This window comes from Fusarium verticillioides, chromosome 7 (genome assembly GCF_000149555.1).
Source record: "Fusarium verticillioides 7600 chromosome 7, whole genome shotgun sequence".
Lineage (NCBI taxonomy): Eukaryota > Fungi > Ascomycota > Sordariomycetes > Hypocreales > Nectriaceae > Fusarium > Fusarium verticillioides.
The window spans coordinates 1,667,018-1,686,136 of record NC_031681.1 but is presented as its reverse complement, the minus strand read 5'-3'; the positions used below and the strand labels follow the sequence as shown (position 1 = coordinate 1,686,136).

The 19,119-nt window shown below is 49.8% G+C and overlaps 6 protein-coding genes across 9 annotated transcripts; 2 read left to right on the top strand and 4 right to left on the bottom strand.

The window, feature by feature from the left end:
* Positions 1–1,670: 1,670 nt before the first annotated feature.
* On the bottom strand, positions 1,671–3,934 carry FVEG_07072 (hypothetical protein). Of its 2 annotated transcripts, none has more exons than XM_018895589.1 (4): positions 3,578–3,934; positions 3,506–3,522; positions 2,309–3,436; positions 1,671–2,260 (listed from the first exon to the last, which is right to left on the bottom strand). In XM_018895589.1, the coding sequence occupies exons 1-4, from the start codon at positions 3,608–3,610 to the stop codon at positions 2,074–2,076; spliced, it is 1,365 nt and encodes a 454-aa protein (XP_018752883.1). In that variant the 5' UTR covers positions 3,611–3,934; the 3' UTR covers positions 1,671–2,073. The 2 variants fall into 2 exon arrangements, with proteins under 2 accessions (XP_018752883.1, XP_018752884.1); XM_018895590.1 differs by having other exon boundaries at positions 1,718–2,260; positions 3,506–3,518; positions 3,578–3,894.
* Positions 3,935–4,779: 845 nt separating this feature from the next.
* Positions 4,780–6,182, top strand: FVEG_07071 (hypothetical protein). Its single transcript, XM_018895588.1, has one exon. The coding sequence runs from the start codon at positions 4,980–4,982 to the stop codon at positions 6,033–6,035; it is 1,056 nt and encodes a 351-aa protein (XP_018752882.1). The 5' UTR covers positions 4,780–4,979; the 3' UTR covers positions 6,036–6,182.
* Positions 6,183–7,263: 1,081 nt separating this feature from the next.
* Positions 7,264–9,584, bottom strand: FVEG_07070 (hypothetical protein). 2 transcript variants are annotated; one of them, XM_018895586.1, is made up of 3 exons: positions 8,723–9,584; positions 8,259–8,644; positions 7,264–8,203 (listed from the first exon to the last, which is right to left on the bottom strand). In XM_018895586.1, exons 2-3 carry the CDS (start codon positions 8,307–8,309, stop codon positions 7,658–7,660), a joined length of 597 nt encoding a protein of 198 aa, XP_018752880.1. In that variant the 5' UTR covers positions 8,310–8,644; positions 8,723–9,584; the 3' UTR covers positions 7,264–7,657. The 2 variants fall into 2 exon arrangements, with proteins under 2 accessions (XP_018752880.1, XP_018752881.1); XM_018895587.1 differs by having other exon boundaries at positions 7,264–8,644.
* A 563-nt stretch (positions 9,585–10,147) lies between these two features.
* Positions 10,148–18,662, top strand: FVEG_07068 (hypothetical protein). The gene is made up of 2 exons (XM_018895583.1): positions 10,148–11,619; positions 11,673–18,662. Exon 2 carries the CDS (start codon positions 14,774–14,776, stop codon positions 15,923–15,925), a length of 1,152 nt encoding a protein of 383 aa, XP_018752876.1. The 5' UTR covers positions 10,148–11,619; positions 11,673–14,773; the 3' UTR covers positions 15,926–18,662.
* FVEG_07069 (hypothetical protein) lies at positions 10,407–14,627 on the bottom strand. 2 transcript variants are annotated; one of them, XM_018895584.1, is made up of 3 exons: positions 14,372–14,627; positions 11,975–14,312; positions 10,407–11,918 (listed from the first exon to the last, which is right to left on the bottom strand). In XM_018895584.1, exons 1-3 carry the CDS (start codon positions 14,392–14,394, stop codon positions 11,811–11,813), a joined length of 2,469 nt encoding a protein of 822 aa, XP_018752878.1. In that variant the 5' UTR covers positions 14,395–14,627; the 3' UTR covers positions 10,407–11,810. The 2 variants fall into 2 exon arrangements, with proteins under 2 accessions (XP_018752878.1, XP_018752879.1); XM_018895585.1 differs by having other exon boundaries at positions 11,975–14,627.
* Positions 16,162–17,744, bottom strand: FVEG_07067 (hypothetical protein; the record flags this gene model as incomplete). The annotated part of the gene is made up of 2 exons (XM_018895582.1): positions 16,162–17,106; positions 17,152–17,744. The coding sequence occupies 2 exons, from the start codon at positions 17,742–17,744 to the stop codon at positions 16,170–16,172; spliced, it is 1,530 nt and encodes a 509-aa protein (XP_018752877.1). The 3' UTR covers positions 16,162–16,169.
* Positions 18,663–19,119: the final 457 nt, after the last annotated feature.

The window sequence follows — 19,119 nt, the reverse complement described above, 5'->3', positions numbered from 1 at the left end:
AATTCATTGAGAAATTGAGTTCGAAACATGAGATGCCAAACCACACCTGTTTCAAACAGTGAAACAGAATACAGATCCCAGTCTGCCTGCCACTGACTGTCAACCCTGAATAAATGAATACAATCCTACCTTGGATCGAATTGATCATCTCCACCGTTTACCAGATCAGATTGTATCCGTACGCAACGAGAGGATTGGACAATTACCTCTTGTTGGTTCCTGCGTAGGTACCTAGGTAGTAGTGGTTGAAGCCGTGCGCCATTCTCAGGTGCAGTTCGTGGCTGTTGACTTTTTGCACCATTGATCGTGACGGTTTCACCGACCCTCAGCCTCTGATATTACGTCGCGTCGATCTTCACACAAGCTCGACTGTCTGCAGCTGTACCCATCTACTAATCTTGTTCATCCATGACATGTGAGGACCAGCCGCAATGGTGCTGTTTTGTACCCATGGCTTGTACATTCATATCTTCAGAGTAAAGATGGGGGACTCCGCACTGCAAACTCCTGCAAGACATCGCTACCCTTCCCCCATCGAGTATAGCCATGTGATAAGATGTGACATTTCAGGCGGCTCTCGACAAGATGGGATTGGATGCTGTCTCGAGTGTGTTGACGAACCCCTCTTTAAGGCTTCTTGGACGATCAGGTGCGTTCAAGGAGTCTAAAGTAAGGATCATTGTCAATACGAGGGCTCATGTTACCTCGATCTTGTCTGCACCACATATCATACATAACACATTCTTGGCTCTGTGTTTTGTTGCGGGGACTGGCAAGAAATAGGTATCACATGGATGGACGTTTTACTAAACGCCAACATCCAAACTCCCAACGCAAGCCAAGATGCTGCAATATCCCACACTCTGACGTTGTCGTTTGTCAATCCTACTTACAGAGAGAATACCTTGGATACCTACATGGAATAAAAGAAGACCTTGGAAGACTCACCAGAAGCGCCAATGGCGTCAACGACCAACCTTTTTTCTTCCTTGATTCGCCCTGAAGATTTAGCTTTGGGTAGTACCACACTGACGACGCATACCCAATGCCTTGGGAAAGCTGTAACGAGACTAACAAGCACCGCAACACCCTGGCCTTGAAGCTGAATGAACTGAGCCCCTTGCTATTTTCGTGGAGGCTGTAAAGAAAAGTGTGAGCGGACTTGACCGAACACCAATCTTGGCTTTTCCCTAAACTATGTAAGCACTGTTAATAAATTGTTTCAACGTCTTGTTAGTCAATCGCTTCGAATTCCTGTGAATTCTCTCGTGTCGTACGCCTTCTAAGACGATGTTTGTTATAATAAATAATCAAAGATATCAGATCGTCCAGTCTACAAACGCGGAGAATTAAATAATTGAACCCACCCTCCACGGCAACTAATAAACTACCTCATCAGCATTTCCTGTCCATTCTCGCTTTGGAATGCTGTACGTATCATTCGAACAAAAAAATCAGGCCATTTTGCTGCTTCTGTGACTATGCGCGAAGCAGCTTTGTCCTTATACCCCTGCCTAGAGCTCAGTTGGTTTTATAGACCTCCTCTTTGAAACCTAGGTTGAACCAGATGGATCCACAACCAAACCCACTATTGGCATATCTCTGTTTGGCTGCGGCTGGATTACGTTGAAACCAGATGCGATCTGATCTAGCTGATATATCCAGAGTTGCTGGCAGTGATTAAGTGATACAAGGATACAGCCCTGTATAAAGAATTTGGCCTTGAGATGTGATAGTGATACTGTGCAGCCATAGTCAAGAACGCCCGTAACATATCTCAAAAATACTATTTGTGCGGCTATTGCAACCCAAGGAACCGTACATGTCCCATGCTATCACTATAAATCCATTCCCGCCATCCCGCCTTTTGCCGCCGTGAAAACCGCTCAGGTGTCTATTCTGGTCCCTTCCCACGCAGCGAAAGTGAGCTCGCCGGCCCCGAAACAGAAAGAAATCTTGAAAAGCGCCATGTCATCCCATAGTCTGTCTATGGCTGTTATATTCCACCACATACCGTCCTAAAATCTCAACATGCGCAGCAGGAGAATACAAGACAAATGAAGTGCTTGCGACTTAGTGGTGGTGACCAAATTGCGTAAGAAGTGGCACCAGCATACCACCTATAGTGGCCACTGTATCGCGCATCTGCGGTCCCTTTGGTTTCCGCTGTGCTGTGGTACTACTGTCCGCATAGCCGTTGATACCGTGGTCATGTGTATGGGGTGTAGTATCCTCCTGCATCGCATGCATAGCGACATATCTATCGAGGTGTCAGTGACGAGTATCAAGAAAGACATGCTTGACTTACAAAAACGTGCCACCCGAGAAAAGGAGTAGCATGCCGGTCCACCAATGATCACTCTCAACCTTACCACCACCCAGCAGAGTGATCAATGTCCATGTTGTTAATGCACCAAAGGGTGCGGCCAAGCTGAATACAATAAGATGTCCTCGAGCAGCTCGCTTCGATAGACCTTGCTTGAGGAGAAGCGAAGTTAGGCCAAAGGCAGCAGGAGCCTTGTGAATCATAATGGCCGCAAAGATAATGAAGCCAAGCTTCATATCTGAAGTGGTCGACGAGGCACCCATTGCAATTCCGTCGGCGGCGGCGTGGATGACCAATCCAGTGGTCGTTGCCAGGCTGCGCGCTCGTCGCGGTGTGGGTGTCAGGGATCCCAGGAATCCATCCGCCTCTTCGTCAACGGAGGCAGAATCGCCATTGAGATTGTCGAGGCTGATATGGCGGGTCTGGGGTGTAGAGTGAAGACTCTCTGTCGCATGGCGCGGAAGGCGATCGATCAGGAACATTAGCAGAAATCCTAGAATCAACGAGAAGCCGATTTCAAATGTGGGAACGGCATGTTCGTGCTCGTGCTCGTGCTCGTGCTCAGGGTCTTCCTCTTTCTCATGCTCCTGTTCATGCTCCTGTTCCGCTTCGTGGTCTTCGCCATGGCCCTGTTGGCCTTCCTTTCCACTTTCCACCTTTTCGGATCCCTTGTTGTCGGTAGTGCTATCTTTTGTGGTATCGCCGGCTCCTGGGATGGCTGGAGCATCCTCACCTGCCGCTTCAACAGCAGCCTCAATATCTGCGCGCTTGACTCGGCCATTCCCCGCTGCTGCATTTATAATGCGACGGACAAGCGCTTCGGCGTCCAATTCTTCATTTCGTTTCTCGATTGAGCCGGTGCTTATTGTGACAATTGAATCGGGGAGTCCACGTGTAAGTACGGCGTGGCTCCAGGGGGTTCGGCGCACCAGGCTTCGAACTCGATGCATATGAGCAGCCTCCGCAGGCGCAGTTGCAGCCTCGATTCCTTCGGGGATAATGACTATAAGCGAGGTCCCGACCAATATTCCAACACCGACACTCGAGAGTAATCGAAGTTGTGACTGCGAAAGCGACATTGAAAGGGGCAGCGCTCCGGCAAGGAATGACCTGTTGGGTGAGTAGGTACGTTAGCATTTGACGAGAATGGCATGAGTCTACGATCACGGTCGCACGTACGCCAACGCCATGACTAGCTTGATTAAACGTCAGTCTCAATGATTTATCGCTGAATGGGCGAGGCTCACTTACGCATAGGCCTAGAAGTAATAGTACCCCTCCCATGGTTGATGCGATGTCAATTGACTGACTCTTGGGTGGTTATGCACAAAGGAATGATGCCAGGGCAGAAGGAAAAGAGGTGCCGGTGTGAAGACTACCCACGCATGTTGCAGTCTTGACTAATTTCCGTCAAGTGTACCGATCTGAATATGCGCTTATCGAGGTATTAAAGCGCAGTATCGACGACAGACAAGACAAGACGCAAGGGCGGAGCGGACAAGAAAGAGGTTGGCGTTGGTATTGGGTATCGAACAAATTTATCTGAGGGCCTCGCTCATCAGTCAGTGGGAGTCAGCCTCCACTGGACACCTGGGCTCACTGTTTGAAATGGATACCTTAAGTAGGTAGTAGATTGGGTCCATCAATACCAGCCCTGCGACGGTTTGCTAGCTGTCGATTGGCCGCTGCCGGTCATCTAGACCCTGAGAATCCCCCCCTAGAGGCCAACCCGTGGAGACAATGAATTCAGGGGGGGATACTTTTTGGAATAGCGTCAACTATAACTGATTGACGATGTGAGATAAGATATCAGTATCACTTCTCCCAGAGGGCAACGCTGTCTTCTAAATTAGTATGGGGGGTCTTGATGTGTAAAACTTTCGACTTGAATGAATACGAGACGGTCGTGGTCGGCGGCCCATGTTTCACTCCAAGTTGCCTCCTTACCTATCCAATGTTCTATAGTGGCTGGACTATCAAGGTATGATTCCACGACTAGTCCGGAGTATGGAGGACCCTTCAGTGATTATCTGTTTGTCCCCTTCTATCTTGTCATACCAAAACTGAGGTAGTTAGATACTAAAACCCAGTACGGATACTGAGTGATAGTGAGTAACTGGCTGCGGAGGCTAGCATTTCTTCATCAACGTGCTAGATCTGCTTACCCTGTACTACGTGACCCGACATTGTATTCAAGCACAGTCTCAAGTCATAACACCTTTGAAGTATTGAACTTCTGTGATTCAATTAGATATTCCAACGGTGCTCCTTAAGGAAGTCGTCTACTTGGGTGGAATGATAGCCCTTAGAGTTCTGATCATGTAACTCACTTTGACAGTCATGAAAGCTAATATACATAATTATCTAACATATAGTCATGTCTAAGCAATTGATGAAATAACACTCACTACAAGGGCCCCTCATACCCATTGAGCTTTAGTAGAGCATATACTTGCTTTTCGGTACATACCTACTATACTTACCTACGGATATTGGGCTCACCATCATTCAAGTCAATATGAATATAGAGTAAGGTCTGTGCACCAGCGACAACTGACCCCCACATCGAAACTCAACTTTACAACTACAAATCCTCAGACTCGAAGGCCAAGAGCGTCACTGACTCAATGCCTTCGAACTACACGGCCCTCACATGATGGGCGAACCCGAGCAGTCGCCTCGCAGACGCCATATACTTTCCTCTATCAACCCCGACAAGCCGAAAAGCCGAAGGAGGAGTCGATCTCCCGAATCGCGATCACCAGTTGGCGTCAAGAGAGAGCCGTCACCAGATGCGCCATCAGCGCACACCGACGCCCAGCGCAACGATAAAGATGACGAAGGGGATACCGCAGCGCCGAGGCGCTCACGCATCCGGCTGAAGGGTCACCATAGATCTCGTAGAAGATCGCGAGACAGACATAGGCATCGAGATTACGACGATGACGACGACAGGCACGGGCGTTCATCTGACCGTCACCGCCGACACCGACACCGTCGGCGACATCGCTCTCCCACACCAAATAACCCCCATGAACCAGAGCCTCTAGATCCCGACGCAGCATTTCGTGAATCTCTATTCGATGCCATGGCCGACGATGAGGGCGCTGCGTACTGGGAAAGTGTATATGGCCAACCCGTGCACGTCTACCCCAACGAGCGCGTAGGGCCTACAGGTCATCTAGAGCAAATGACAGATGAAGAGTACGCTTCCTATGTACGCCAGAAGATGTGGGAAAAGACAAATGCTGGCCTGCTCGAGGAGCGTGCTCGCCGTGAAGAGGCGAAGAAGCGCAAAGCCAACGAGGATCGTCGCGCACAGAAACTCCAAGAGGACATGGAATATAGTATCCGCCGTGGAGAGGAGCGCAGAGAACGTCGACGTTGGGAACAACGATGGGAAGACTACACGAAAGCTTGGACAAACTGGGATGGCAGACCTACGGAAATTGCATGGCCGGTTGAGGGCGGTCGTATAGAAGACGTGGATGAGCCAAATGTGCGCAAGTTCTTGGTCAATGGACTGAACCCTCAAGAGATAGGAGAAAAGTCTTTTGTGGCTAAGCTCAGAGATGAGCGTGTGCGATGGCATCCAGATAAGATCCAGCAAAAGCTGGGTGGACAGGTGGATGAAGAGACCATGAAGGGTGTGACGGCTGTCTTTCAGATCATCGATAAGCTATGGACAGAGAGTCGGCCTAAAACATGACAATAATCATAATATAGGATACAATACACGGTTATGCTACAGCCAGTAGATTTGATGGTGATGCTTCTCCTGGGTCAGAGTTGCATTACCTGGCAAGCTTGTGTGAGATAAACAATCAAATGCAGATTATGCTGAGCTCAGCTACCTACTAATGTAAGGGGATAGGATACCTAACCATGCATCCTTTGGACCACAGATCGCCAGCTTTTGGTTCCATTTCCTGACTTCGCTAACCAGCCACTGTCTTTGATATGACCATCATACGAAGTACCTGGTCCAGATAAGTTAGAGAAGTCCTAAAGGAGATAATGCATTAGATACAGATGGTATTCAGAAGCATATTTCAGCACGGCACAGGGGCGATTGCTCATTCATACGCTTCGACGTAACTTAGGCTCGAGGTATTTCAAAGCCCCCTTACGAGACAGCCAGTGCCCATAGCAGCCATCTTCAAGTCTTGTTCAAGCCACTACTCTGTACATTGGCAAAGATTCATATAGGAATAACATGAGAGATGGAAAACACCGAGATATGCTTGCAATGTTACTCCTCTCCTCGGCTCTTAGAGTCATTCCCAAACACGGCACAACAAGTATGAAGAAGCCTATACAGGGCTCTATTTTACTTTTCTTTTGCCGAAGATGGGACGTTATTGGTTGTCTTATAGGTGTATGTTCTGACCATGCACTGAGCTGGGCTACTACATTGATAACCGGTGTAGCTCAGGTGAGGTTGGAATTAGGGAGGCGACCATATAATCATACTGACTGAGATGAGCACAAAAGAGCGAACTTTCCTTCGTATCAGCCACCAGGGATGAGGAATAATTGTATTATCATGACTGGAGTGCGGATGTCACCCTTATTCCCGCCATTTGAGTCCAGGAGATCAACGTCGTCAAGAAAGTCTGCTTGCTAGAAAATTTTCCTGCTGGGTTTGTATGTAGTTATGCCGTTCATGTGGGTGGTTACACTGCAAGTTATCGACTTCGAGAACAACCTCAAGTGAGAGTAACTGAAAGTTGAAGTGAAAGGTCCAATATCCGTTACAAGACGGTCAGTTTTATCTTACATGATATAGGTGGAAGTTAGCCGCGACAGCAGCTCACAAAGCCACAAATCCTGGGGCAAAACCGTTATACACATCTCACGCCACTTATGGAGGGTGGATGAGAGTTGGTTAAGCTATAGGGAAAATCCGAGACTGCAACATACCACAAGGAGCAGGTAATAAATGTATGTAGCTTTGCATTATTCACGCAATTGGGAGCACATAAAAGCATAAAACATAGAAATTCGTCATTGGGCCAACTTATGATATGAAAAATCTTTATTTTGATATCCAAAGGTCAAGAACAATTCATATGAATAATGCTATTGACAAAAGTCACCGTTACAAAGGCTGCACCAGACATACATAGGCATCCCTCAGTTCCAGATTCCCTTTTTCATCACACTAACGGCAGATGTGCAACGCTAGTTAATTAAGATCCCGAACCCTGTCATATCCTTGGCTCACCAGAGTTGGATATATGTATACAAGAGTTCCGTTGGCTAAACTGATGGCGCCTGAAGATTTGACCGTTTATCTCATTATTAATGTAATCTTCCGTAAATGCCACTTTACATGTTGGCAAAGAGAGCAGCACCACCCATAAGAGCACCCATAGCGACGGCAGCAGTAGGCATGGCACCAGCGTTGTCGCCAGTGGCGCTGCTGGCGGCAGCACCAGCACTGCTCTCGATAGCACCCTGCTTAGAGGTGGCGGCAGCGATCTTGGACTCAATAGCCTCGCTGGCAGTACCAGTAGCAGTGGCGAGATCAGAGCTGAGAGAAGCAAGCTGGTCGTCAATGGCGCTGGAAGCACTGGCAAGAGCGCTGGTCACGCTGGCGAGGGCACCGGTGTCGACAGTGTTGGATCCGGTCTCACTCTCGCTCTCGGTCTCTGCGGAATCGGTGGCGGTGGAAGCATCAGTGACAGTTGTAGAAGCACCAGTCTCGGTGGCGGTGCTGATGCGAGAAGAGGCATCGCCGACACGAGAAGAGACCTCGTCACCGACACGGGTAGAGACATCCTCAATGATAGAGGAGGCATCACCAATTCGGGAGGAAACATCGCCAATGATAGAGGAGACCTCGTCACCGCCAGGGATGGAGATGGACTGGGCCTGTATCATGCTAGCACGGCGAGTCTGCGAAACTTGGGGGAACAGTGTATCATACCTGAGAGTAGGCAGCCAGGGCAGCGAGAAGAGTGACAGCGGAGTACTTCATGATGTTGGTGTTGTTGGTGAGAAGATTGGACTGAGAAGTGCTTGTTGTTGTTTTGGGGATGCGAAGGACTGATCTTGAATTGGCTGACAGCGATGAATGAGAGGGAAGGAGAGAAAGAATAGAGAGTCTGGAAGTCAAGACGTTTTTATGGACACAGACCGAGACACTTAGACACGAACCATGCCATGCTATACCATGCCGTCCATCTTGGCTGACTGCATTGCACTGGGGCCCTTTGACGATGACTTCTATTCACACACCCCCTTCTCCCCGGACTGTCCGCCCTAGCTCCGGGCCTTGGCGATTCGTATGCTTGGAGAACGGTGGAGGCACGTCTATTCGTAGTTAGGTCATCGATCGATACAGCCAACAGCTCAGTCAACGGAACCAGAAACGGATCTGTATGTACATACCCAAATATCCGTGCATCGTGCTTCAGATTGATGTCAGTCAAGCTACTGCTGCCTCTCTGCCTCTGTACCAGTACCATACACTGTGCACCTAGCGTAGATCTCGCCCAGTCCGAGCCGTCCGCTGGGACACTTTGTGAATACGGCACCCAGAGCCTCCAGATATGTAGTGGCCTCAGCTGGCCCCTAGCTTACGTTATGCAAGGCGAAGGAAACACAGCATCCCACGTCTCAGCTCGCCCTAAACGAGACCGCCGGGAACAATACAGCAAGTACTCAAACGGAGGTCGACCCCGTTTGCGCAGAGCTGAGCCTCAAGCTCACGCGGCATGTCTTGGGGTTTCAGGTATTGGGTACACTGACCTAGGTACTAAGGTAGAGGTCATGAATGCAACCTGGACAGGCCGTTACCCGATCGATTCGAATGTTGAGGCCAATGCGTAAAAGATTTACCGAAACGAACAACTTTTGACATTCGAGCTCATGAGTACCTGCATAATATTCCATGACCAGGGTTTCAGTGCCGTTCTCCGAGTTGTAACAGAAAAACAGGAAAGTGAGCAGCGATGGATATCGAAATGAAGAACCTGGAACCAAGAAATGGGAGGCAACAGGTGTATCCTGTACTGCAAGTACCCAGTGACTGCAAATCCTCCATCATCATTCATCACGATCTCGCGCATGTGCTGTAACAGGCGTGTTTATAGCCTTAGAGGTCCTGGCTAGTGCAGCTAGCTACTGTGCAGACTGCACGCTTCAAACATGCATCCGGGGGGGCGCCAAGACGAGACGGAGCCAAGATTCGCCTTGGTCGAAAGCAAGAAAACTGTTAGAGCCAGCTCCAGTTGACGAAGCCGACTTGTTCTGACGTTGTAGACGAAAAACAGAAGTGGGGACTGATTGAATTGAGTTGCGGATACGTCAGCCACGGTCGCCACAGCATCGGCTCTACCACAGCCACGCCCACGTAAGACGATTGAGAAGACTACTAGGTAGGTACTATTTTAGCACAAGGTATTTATTATATTACTACAGTCTTAACTACAAGTATTCTTTCAAAGGGTGTTAGTTTGGTGTCCTCCACTGTCTAAAAAGATGGAAGCGCCGGCATCGCCTTGTCCCCTTTTCTCAGGATCCTGCAGTCAATCCTGCCACTGTCTTCGCCTTTGTTCACTGCCAATGCCAATGCCAATGCTGATGCTAATGGACCTCTATCGCGTAATTTTAGGTGATTATTTGCGTCACAGTGGGCCTTTTGGGATGGAAGCTCCACACTTTGTTTGCTGGCTTTTCTTCTTGTTACAGTTGAACCAGGTCCAACACGAGCCCTACACACGGCAGTCTGCATGGGTCACTAACAAGGACTTTTCATTGATAAGCCAGGACCTTATACAGTAACTGTTCCCGTGATATTGATCCTTCATTCATCAGAAAGGACTGTGACGCTGTAGACAGACATTGGGTTCAAACATGATCGAAATTATGGATGGAATTACCTAAAAGACTGCTCTGTATACGAATGCATCCGGTTTCACGGAGTATACAGTACAGTACGTACATAGGTACTGGTATATGCAACACGCCACCCTCCAACTCTGCATGGCGTTAAAAGGAAGCTTACTTCTCTGAAACAATGTCCAAGACATCCAATCAAACCTCGAACTATCTCCTGGAGAGAAACCTTGCGTTCCTGGTTTCTTTGCCTTCACTTCAGGAGTTGGTTGTCCCAGCCTCTTTCTTCTTCAGTACCTATCCAGCTGAACCGCGGAAACCAGGAGGACTTGGAGTGAGACTGTATTAAGAGGTCCGCTAGTCACTAATATTTTGTTCGAGAAGCCCAAAGGAGCGTCTGAAGGAGTGCAGAGGATCGACTGACTGTCAATCCCCCAATACGACAGTGGAAAGACCCGACCTGGGGAGAATCAGACAAGGGAGCACTTGGCTGTCTCGATCTCTTTTTTTAGTTGCTGACAATATCACAGCTAATAGCTAAGGCTCATAATACTTGTATGTATGTATGTATGCACTCGATCAGGAATAACATGTCGACTCAGGCAGGATTAGCCCGACAATCCTGATTCCCTATCCGCATCCAAACCAACCAAAGTATATAGATGGGAAACCTTCCAGTACCACCCTTTGCTCTTTTGTCTCAGGTAGTCAGGTACCTGAACGCGCGGCACGCGACACCTAGCCAGAAGAGCCATCAGTTTTTTAGCCTACAGCACCTGATTTTGGTGTCACATCACACAAAGACCAAGCAATCAGCGATTGATGCAAGGGTTCCATTGGTGTATCACTGCAGAATTGATCTGTTTTGCTTGACGATTTGGACAGCGTCGGTTCTGGTTCAAGCAACATCATGCACAGTCGGAGACTGGGTACACGCAACATGGACGGAATCTGCACATAATTCTCCAGCTCCGCACGGATAGCACTGGACCTCCAACACTTCTTGACTCTTCTCTACTGGCCTGATCCAATCTGAGAGCTTCCCCTGTCGTGGCCGGCTTGGCCCAACGCCACACACGCCCCCTCCAAGTCTCCACATCAACTCCATCTCTCCTCATCTTCAGTGCTCCATGATATGTATCCTGTTGCCATAACCCCGGCTTGGCACCTTGGATCGCCATTTCGACATTCTACTGCCTTGCTCGACAGTCTTGGCCAATGCTAGCCAAGATTATACCGAGCATGGTCTGTCAATAATTCAAGCAGCTTTTTCAGCCTCGCTTCTGACGCCGTAGCCGACACCGCTTCTCATCGAGATTCAATGCAATCAAAACATGCGTGGACTGATCAAAGTATGGCTCAATGTCCGTTCAAGTATGGCATGGCTTAAGCGAAATATGCCGTTTCGATCGCCATTGGGATTGAGGTTCTGCCAACAAGCGAAAGAGGTAAACCCAAGTCCATTTGCTTCTATGTATACAAAGTGACATATCCGTACAAGTGGTGTGGAAACAACGAGGAATTCCGGTGGATTGCCTGCGCCATGGTCTTTGTGTCTTCAGTGCTTATGTAGTCTGGAATCTGGCGAGTGTGTCAACGGCTTGCTAACACCCAAGGGCATTCGGATCTGCGATCCCACTCATTTAGGCATGCCCTTCTTTAGCTCTTCCACTATCTCAGCCGCTTCCAATGCACTACGGGCCTCAAAGTCATATCGTTTACTCTCAGTTGCTTTATACACAACAAGCTATGCGCGGCTTTGTTAGAATGGTAATCAAGGCCCAAAGAACAGTAAACTCTCACCTTGACATTCGTGGGATGTTTCCGGAGGACTTTGCACCCGACCACGTTACTAAAGTGCACTGTTGTTGTCTTGCCTGACCCGTCATGCAATGCCTTACCGCCAGACGCTGGCATGATATGAATGTATTCGCCGTCGATCACGAGAATGCGTTCGCTCATGCCAACGATGCGCATGGGCTGTTTGCGCCAGACAGTGTACTTCTTGTAGCTGGCGTTGCTGAGCTCATCTTGCTTCAGCGATTCTCGCGCCAATGGATGGCTTCCGACCATTGGCGTTTGTGACTTCTTGCTGCGTTTCTGCATGGCCTGTTCGGCCAAAGGCAGCATCTTCGGGGACGAACTGCCCGGCGAGCCGGTGATCGTCAACGGACCATCTGTTGCAAATCGTCGCCTGTACAATTCCAAGTCTGAGACATTCCCAATGGACGAAACTGGCCGGTCCAGCATGACTACCGCTCCTGATCCAGGAAGCTTAAGAACGTGGTTGGCCTTATCTAGCTGTCTCTTTCGGCATACCATGTCCAGCACCTCAGCCAAGTAAGTATCAGTCATCACATCTAGTGTCACCATTTGACCCGGTGCGACATCTGATGACATGATATGAATCCGAAGCAGCTTTTGCTGCCCGCGGGACGTATTGGGAGCTGCAGCAGGTGCCTGAGGTATGTCTGCTGGGGGGGCGTTCGACCGATATGTCGTTGTGACGATAGGATTTTGTCGCGGACGTTCCGAAAGGAACGGGTTAATAGCCGTCCCTGGAGTGCCTCGAGGAGTTGCGTCCGCGTCTGGCTCCGTAGGAGTGAGAGGAACCCCGCCGCCGCTATCCTGCGATGTTGCTGGCTCTTCTTCTTCGTCTTCTTGTGGGGTGAGTGACTTATTCTCAAGGTACTCCTCCTCTGAAGCTTCTGCCAACGCAAAGTCGTCGTAAGCAGTTGAATTGGATCGCATGCGGCCTCCACCGCGCGCAGCAGCATTATTAACCGTAGTAAAAGATGTCAACGGCTTCGTTCTTTCAAAGGGGGGGAAATCGTCGTCAACTTCGCCACCTTCTTCCACCATACGTAGAGTCCACCAGTTAATATTGAGCTTGCCCTTGGGCAACGGAGGTTCGAGTTTCTCCTCATTGTATCGGTATAAACTCAAGCCGATGAGGTCTGCAACCGTCACCACCCGCTCGGCACCTTGTCCGTCGTGAACACGTGGGCGGATAAGCACCTGGAAAGGCTTGCTGGGTGTTTTTGAGAAAGGTGCATATATACGCACAGCAATAGAACCTTGCGTTCCCTGCCCGCTGAAATGGGCGAACTTCTGGAAGGGAATAGACGATTTCTTGTCCTTGGCTTTTAGGGCGGCTGACAGCAGACTCTTGGGCTGGGCGACGCTCAAAGGTCTGATCATGCTCATCGGCCTAGGAGGTGGTAATGCTCCGAGGACAATGGGGTGCGCCGGTGGTTTGGATTTGCGAATAGTAGACTGGCGTACGAAGTTCTTGGGCGGTGTTCCAACAACCTGGCGGGTGGGGGAAGCATTGATGGCGTTTTCGACGCCATCAAGAATCGATGCCGAGTCGATACTCTCGGCGTAGTTATCAGATAAGTCGGAAGCCTCATCGGAATCTTCCTCCTCCTCTGGCAAGAGAGATGTATCCGCTCGTTGAATACCGGGCGAGGGCTCCTCTAGAATTCTAGCCTGCAGCTTCGCAGCCCTTGCCGCAGCGCGAGCAGCTTCTCGATGCCTCTGGACTGTCGGTATATCGGTTTCGTTTTCGGATGATATCTCACTGCTGGTGACTGTGTCTCTCCGGGGCCTCTCCTGCACTGTTATCAAAGCAGACTGTGAGCCTCGACGAGGCGCCCTTGGTGAGACAGCCCCGACTTGCCTCAAGTTGGTGTTCTGTAGTGGTGATGAGCCCGCCCTGTGTCTGACCGGCATTTTTGCAAACTTGATCTGTTGCGCAGCCCGTTGGTCCGTGTCGTCATCGCTTTCATCGCTCAAGTCGCTACTGTCCTCTTCCTCCATCTGCTCGCGACGCCTGCGCCGTCTGGTAGCCATTCCTGGACCCATAGTATCCGAACCGCCCGCAGTGAGCATACCGCCATCTTCTTCTCCATCTTCGAGTGTGAGGCCAGCCTGTTTTGGTGCTTGGAAGTACTCGGAGGCAATCGCAGTAGGAATCGGAGGTGAATGTGTCCGCTTGTGGTGGGACGAATTCGGCCGCCAGCCAGCAGCCTTAAAAGGAGCCGAGTTTATGAAGCCATCGTTGACGTTTAGGAGTCGCTCTCCAACACCGTCTGCGATCTCATCGAGGTAGCTTGTGCGAAGCTGGTAGGAGACGAGTCTGGATGCGACGTCAGCCTATGAATCTGTGCAAAGCCATTACCGAAGACATGATCGTACTCTTCAAGTTGTATGACGGACATAGTCGCGACTAATTATACGTGATCGCTTCGCCCTGTGAAGTCAAGAGATTCCCGAGAGCCGAGCAACTGCTTCAACATGTTTAACACTGCCCCGAACCGTGAGTTGTGAGTTGTCAAGAAGCCGAGAATCTAAAGCAGGGACTGTATCATCGCTGTAACTGTTAGAGCACGAGTTCAACAGTGGGGTAATTTAGGGAGCACCTACTGTACACACCCTGACACCTTATCTGACCTCACCTTCCATACCCTTGAGTGTGGAGCACAGCCTCGTCAAGATGTGGCTGCATTTCATGTTAGAAGTGGAACCTTTCAACTTCATGTCGCGATTCTTTTGTACTTTCACTATCACACCAACTAACTAATCGAATAATCGACCACCATGGGCCTTGTCGACTATTCCGACTCGGAGGGCTCAGGCTCCGAAGCCGAAGTTCAAGCTCCTGTCAAATCAGTCCCCAAATCATCTGCATCTTCCAAGAAGCCTTTCCAAAAGGTTGTCGATAGATCCAACCCTGGCAAAATCGTTGTCAGCCTACCTCAGCTCGCCAACGATAAACCGAAAGCCGAAGAAACTCCAGAAAAACGGACCAAGACAGCCGTTGGTGGTAGGTTCTCCGGTTTCAACTCGTTTCTACCAGCTCCCAAGAACGCGAACAAGCCCAAGTCAGTGGCGTCGAGCAGTTCGACAACGAGACCAACCTTTCAGTTCAAGACTAGCGCAGCTCCAGGATTCAGTAGAGAAGCAGGGGGCGATCTGAACAATTCAGGTGACAATGCAGACGGCATGAGCCTACCGACACCGAAGGCTGCCACGCAACCACAGATACCTGAAGGACAAAAACCAGCGGACGAGGTCAAGTTGGTGGGCAAGCCATTGATGTTCAAGCCTCTGTCTGTGGCAAGGAACCCCCAGAAGAAGAAGAAACTGAACTCAGGGCTGGCAAAACCAGCGCCTGCTCCCACAGATGAACAGGCTCCGTTGAAACCGGTTGAGGCAACACCAGAGGCCACGCCAGCCGTTCCCAAGAAGGTGTCGCTGTTCTCTTTGCACACAGAAGAGCCTTCTGAACCTGCAGAAAAGAGTTCCTCGGGAACTTACGAACCAATGTTTGCGACAGCAGAAAGCTCATTGGCCTATGATGAAGGCGCATATGGCGACTATGCCAGCCATGCGCAAGCAGGTCCATCTGCAACAACGCTACCAGGCTCTGAGTCCCTTGATACAGTAGTCGAGGACCTAAACCTTACTGCCGCTCAAAGAAGAGAACTCTTTGGTCGCAATGGCCTGGGCAACCAAGCAGCCAAGAAAGTTATCAATTTTAACATGGATAAGGAATACAGACACAACGAAGAGATCCGGGCCGCAGGAGAGGAACAGACTCACAACCCTGTGCGCGCGATCCAAGGAGGTGGGAAGCACAGCTTGCGCCAGTTGGTACAGAATGCACAGAGTCAGCGTGAAGCTCTTGAGGATAGTTTTGCCAAGGGGAAGAATAACCGAAAGGAGGCAGGGAGCAAGTACGGATGGTAGTGATGACAATGATACCCATATTCGTTCAATATATTCAGGAATGGTACTATCTATTGCCCCCCATTTTCGTTCAGCATATTTACTCCACAAACATACGTCATCCTCTATAATGCTGAGGTCTAATATGCCAGCTAATAACAAAGCATACGCGCAATCAAACAAAAGGGGTGTCTTGAAGCCAAAACGCTCGCCATGCAACCGAAAAAAAAATAAAAAAACACAGAGAACAAATAAGCCTGCAATATCAAAAGATCTCAACTCCGGCCTTGCGACCACTCTGGAAGGCATTGTCTGCCATCATGAAGCCCCATTCTCCTCGCGTTGTGGGCGAAATATCGTCATAGTCATGCGGCGTTAACGGTCCAAATCTTGGTGATGCTGGACTCATGATCGGTGTCGGCGTGAGGGGACTGAAAGCGCTTCGATTGATGGGACCGGCGGTTAAGATTTGATCTATCGTTGAAGGCGGCTCCCATTGTTGCATTGTGAAATACAGTTGATCTGTCGGTCGTGCCGTGCGATCGCCGTCTTCCTCCTCTTCTACTTCGGTCTGGGTTGGTGCTTGCGCTTGAGCTTGAGCCTGAGCTTGGGCTGGAACCGAAACTGGAGCTGGGACTTGAATCTTCTTGGGCTTCGGTTTCAGAATGGGCCCCGGAGTGAAATTTGTCTGGAGTTTGAGCAGAGGCTTGGGCGAGGGCGTCTTTCCTTTGCAGACAGCCAGGCCTATCGTGGCCTCCTCAGCCTCTTCTTCCTTGTATCGCTCTTGCGAGTCGCTGATAGGTTTTATGGCTGGCTCCGCAAAGCTAGTAAGACCCAAGATACCACCATACTGCTCTGGTCCTCCATATGCCCGCCTATACATGCGATCAAGGTCCACAAGTGCCCAATTAGACACACTCAGCCAGTCATACGATCGGAGGATGGCGGTTTTCGAAACCTTTGCACCATTGGTAGCCAGGATGATACGTCGGAGTTCGTCAACGGCGTCTTCGAGACGGAGGTGGGATTTCGTTTTGGAATAGCTGGACAAGGCACTCTTGAGACTGTACAATCTATCGAGTGATAGAACTGTGAGGCCTTCGGAGCAGAAAAGGACTTCGTTCTGGATGATGGAGCTATGGATGAGCTGGTTGGTGAGCCCGCAAGAGGAAGCTCTGACAGCAGGTGATAGCCACTCAGTGCTTTGGCGAGTTAGTTATGTTCTATGGAGAACCGAGGTGTCTTACCCTATCGCGAACTTCTTCTCCGTCTTGCTCAGAATTGAGTTGAGGATCTTCTCGGACCTAGGGTGGAGCTCGTTGGTGTGGATAAGTCGCATACCGAAGCCTGACGAAGCGCTCATCATTGAGCTCATGGTATCGGTGGTGGTCGATGATGCGGTACAAGGTGTCATGGGAGGAGGAGACATTGGTGTGGATGGCGAAAGAGGCCATCTGAACCGAGGGCTGGACGCTTCAAGCGGGGGAACCTGACCTGGTGAAGACAAAGCACTCCGCGGAGAATTCATCGACCTCAGGGATGTCGAAGAACCAGTCCTCACCAGCGATTTGAGCCTGGAGACAGGACCTTGAGAGAGGTTCAGGCGAAGACCAGGAGACAGTGGTGAAGGAGTCGTCGGGGTCAGCAGACCCTTGGGGGGCACAACAGAAGGGAGTTGATAATCCCGACGGGCTACAACAAGCGTGATATGCTGCGACTTGCGGGCCAGACGCGAAGATACATGCTCAAGAGCCGGTGCCAGGTGAGGAGGCAGGTGATGAGCATCGAGGATTGAGGTACCAGCCTCGAGGGGTGACGAGATCCTATCCTTGAGCGACATTTTGAAGTTGTGAGGTCGTGCTTCAGTAAAGAGGACGACTTGACCTGCCTGGCCTGAACTGATCTGGCAAAGAACGAGGAAACCCAACAGGCGACGAGGTACACTGAGAAGAGAGAAACGAAAAGAAGAGAGATAAGAAGAAAGATAAAACAAGGTGACCGAACCGAGCAAAAAGCCGCACAGCAGCTGTGATATTCTCTCAAACTTGATGGTATTGTGATCCTGTCGTCGTAATCCTGCGTCAGAAAAGTTTCAAGAGCAGAGAGAAACAAGTGGACGAAAAGAGTATTAAAAGAGATGACCGCGTCCGAGCTTATTCTTCCCCGGACATGTTCTATCTAAAAAAAGAACGAAAGGCAGCTTGTTTATGTTTCACCATCCAGTTACTTTTCCCCTCCCCCTGGTGGCCTCCCACTGAGTGGCCTGCCAGATAACCTCGGTGGATGTGGGTAGACATGGGGTGGACATGAAACGGAGGCGTGCCAAGATGAGTAAGGCTCTGTTGTCGTGAGTTGTAAAAAAGGGGAATTGCAGCATCAATCACTCGCAGCTGATCAGCAATAAGCGGTGATTTTACGAAGAGGATGGATACCTTTGGTGGTTTACTGGTACATCAAGATGCAGCCCCGCTGTGAGTGCCCAATGAGGTTTAGCTCAAGGGATCTCGGCGGCTAACGTGCATTAGTGGCAGCTCGGCTACTATTTCTAGCTACTAGCGGGGCTGAAAGAAGTGACTGTGATTGGCCAGATCTAGCCTTATACTTAATTTAGAAGGCCGTTGGCGGCCTGGCAAGGCATGTGAGTGGCTGTATGCATGCATGCATGTGAATGTGAGTGTGACGATGAACTCGCAGGTTTTGATCGAGCAGGGGATAGACTAATAACTGTCACTTGTACGTATTAATTAAGATATCTCATATAATAGTTTGATATTGATCATGTCTATACTGAGAAGCTCAACGGTCAGGTCTCCATAATCTAGCTGACTATACTGTATCTGTACCCACCCACCTATGTACATATTCTTCTTGTTCTAAAAACAGTCTCTTATCCTTGTCCATCAACACCACTCCCACGTTCTGTTCCTGCGTTTCCTCTCTACACTAACCTCGACAGCAAGATCGCTGCTCCTGATCTCGGCAGTCAGGGTATGACCCCGGACCAACAGTTCCCGTCTCCCGGGCCAAAATATCTCGATAGCTTGGTAGATACCAACACTCGATCCTTGACATCCTTCAGTGAATGTAGCAGCCCAATATGGGCATGGAGCACATGTGTGAATAATATGTTCCAAGTTATCGTGAATCAAACAAACCAAACTACAAAACAAAACATCTCGCTTGAAACGTTTGCTTCCACCGCACAAGGACAAGCA

Bases quoted from the DNA above. Each gene is read 5' to 3' on its own strand.
- FVEG_07072 (XM_018895589.1), bottom strand. From the start codon at position 3,610: ATGGGAGGGGTACTATTACTTCTAGGCCTATGC. The intron at 2,261-2,308 runs GTAAGTCAAGCA...ACACCTCGATAG, and splicing joins TTCTCGGGTGGCACGTTTTT to ATATGTCGCTATGCATGCGA.
- FVEG_07071 (XM_018895588.1), top strand. From the start codon at position 4,980: ATGATGGGCGAACCCGAGCAGTCGCCTCGCAGACGCCATATACTTTCC.
- FVEG_07070 (XM_018895586.1), bottom strand. From the start codon at position 8,309: ATGAAGTACTCCGCTGTCACTCTTCTCGCTGCCCTGGCTGCCTACTCT. The intron at 8,204-8,258 runs GTATGATACACT...AGCATGATACAG, and splicing joins CCCTGGCTGCCTACTCTCAG to GCCCAGTCCATCTCCATCCC.
- FVEG_07069 (XM_018895584.1), bottom strand. From the start codon at position 14,394: ATGTCCGTCATACAACTTGAAGA. The intron at 14,313-14,371 runs GTACGATCATGT...CGTCGCATCCAG, and splicing joins TCCGTCATACAACTTGAAGA to ACTCGTCTCCTACCAGCTTC. The intron at 11,919-11,974 runs GTGAGAGTTTAC...AGCCGCGCATAG, and splicing joins AACATCCCACGAATGTCAAG to CTTGTTGTGTATAAAGCAAC.
- FVEG_07068 (XM_018895583.1), top strand. From the start codon at position 14,774: ATGGGCCTTGTCGACTATTCCGACTCGGAGGGCTCAGGCTCCGAAGCC.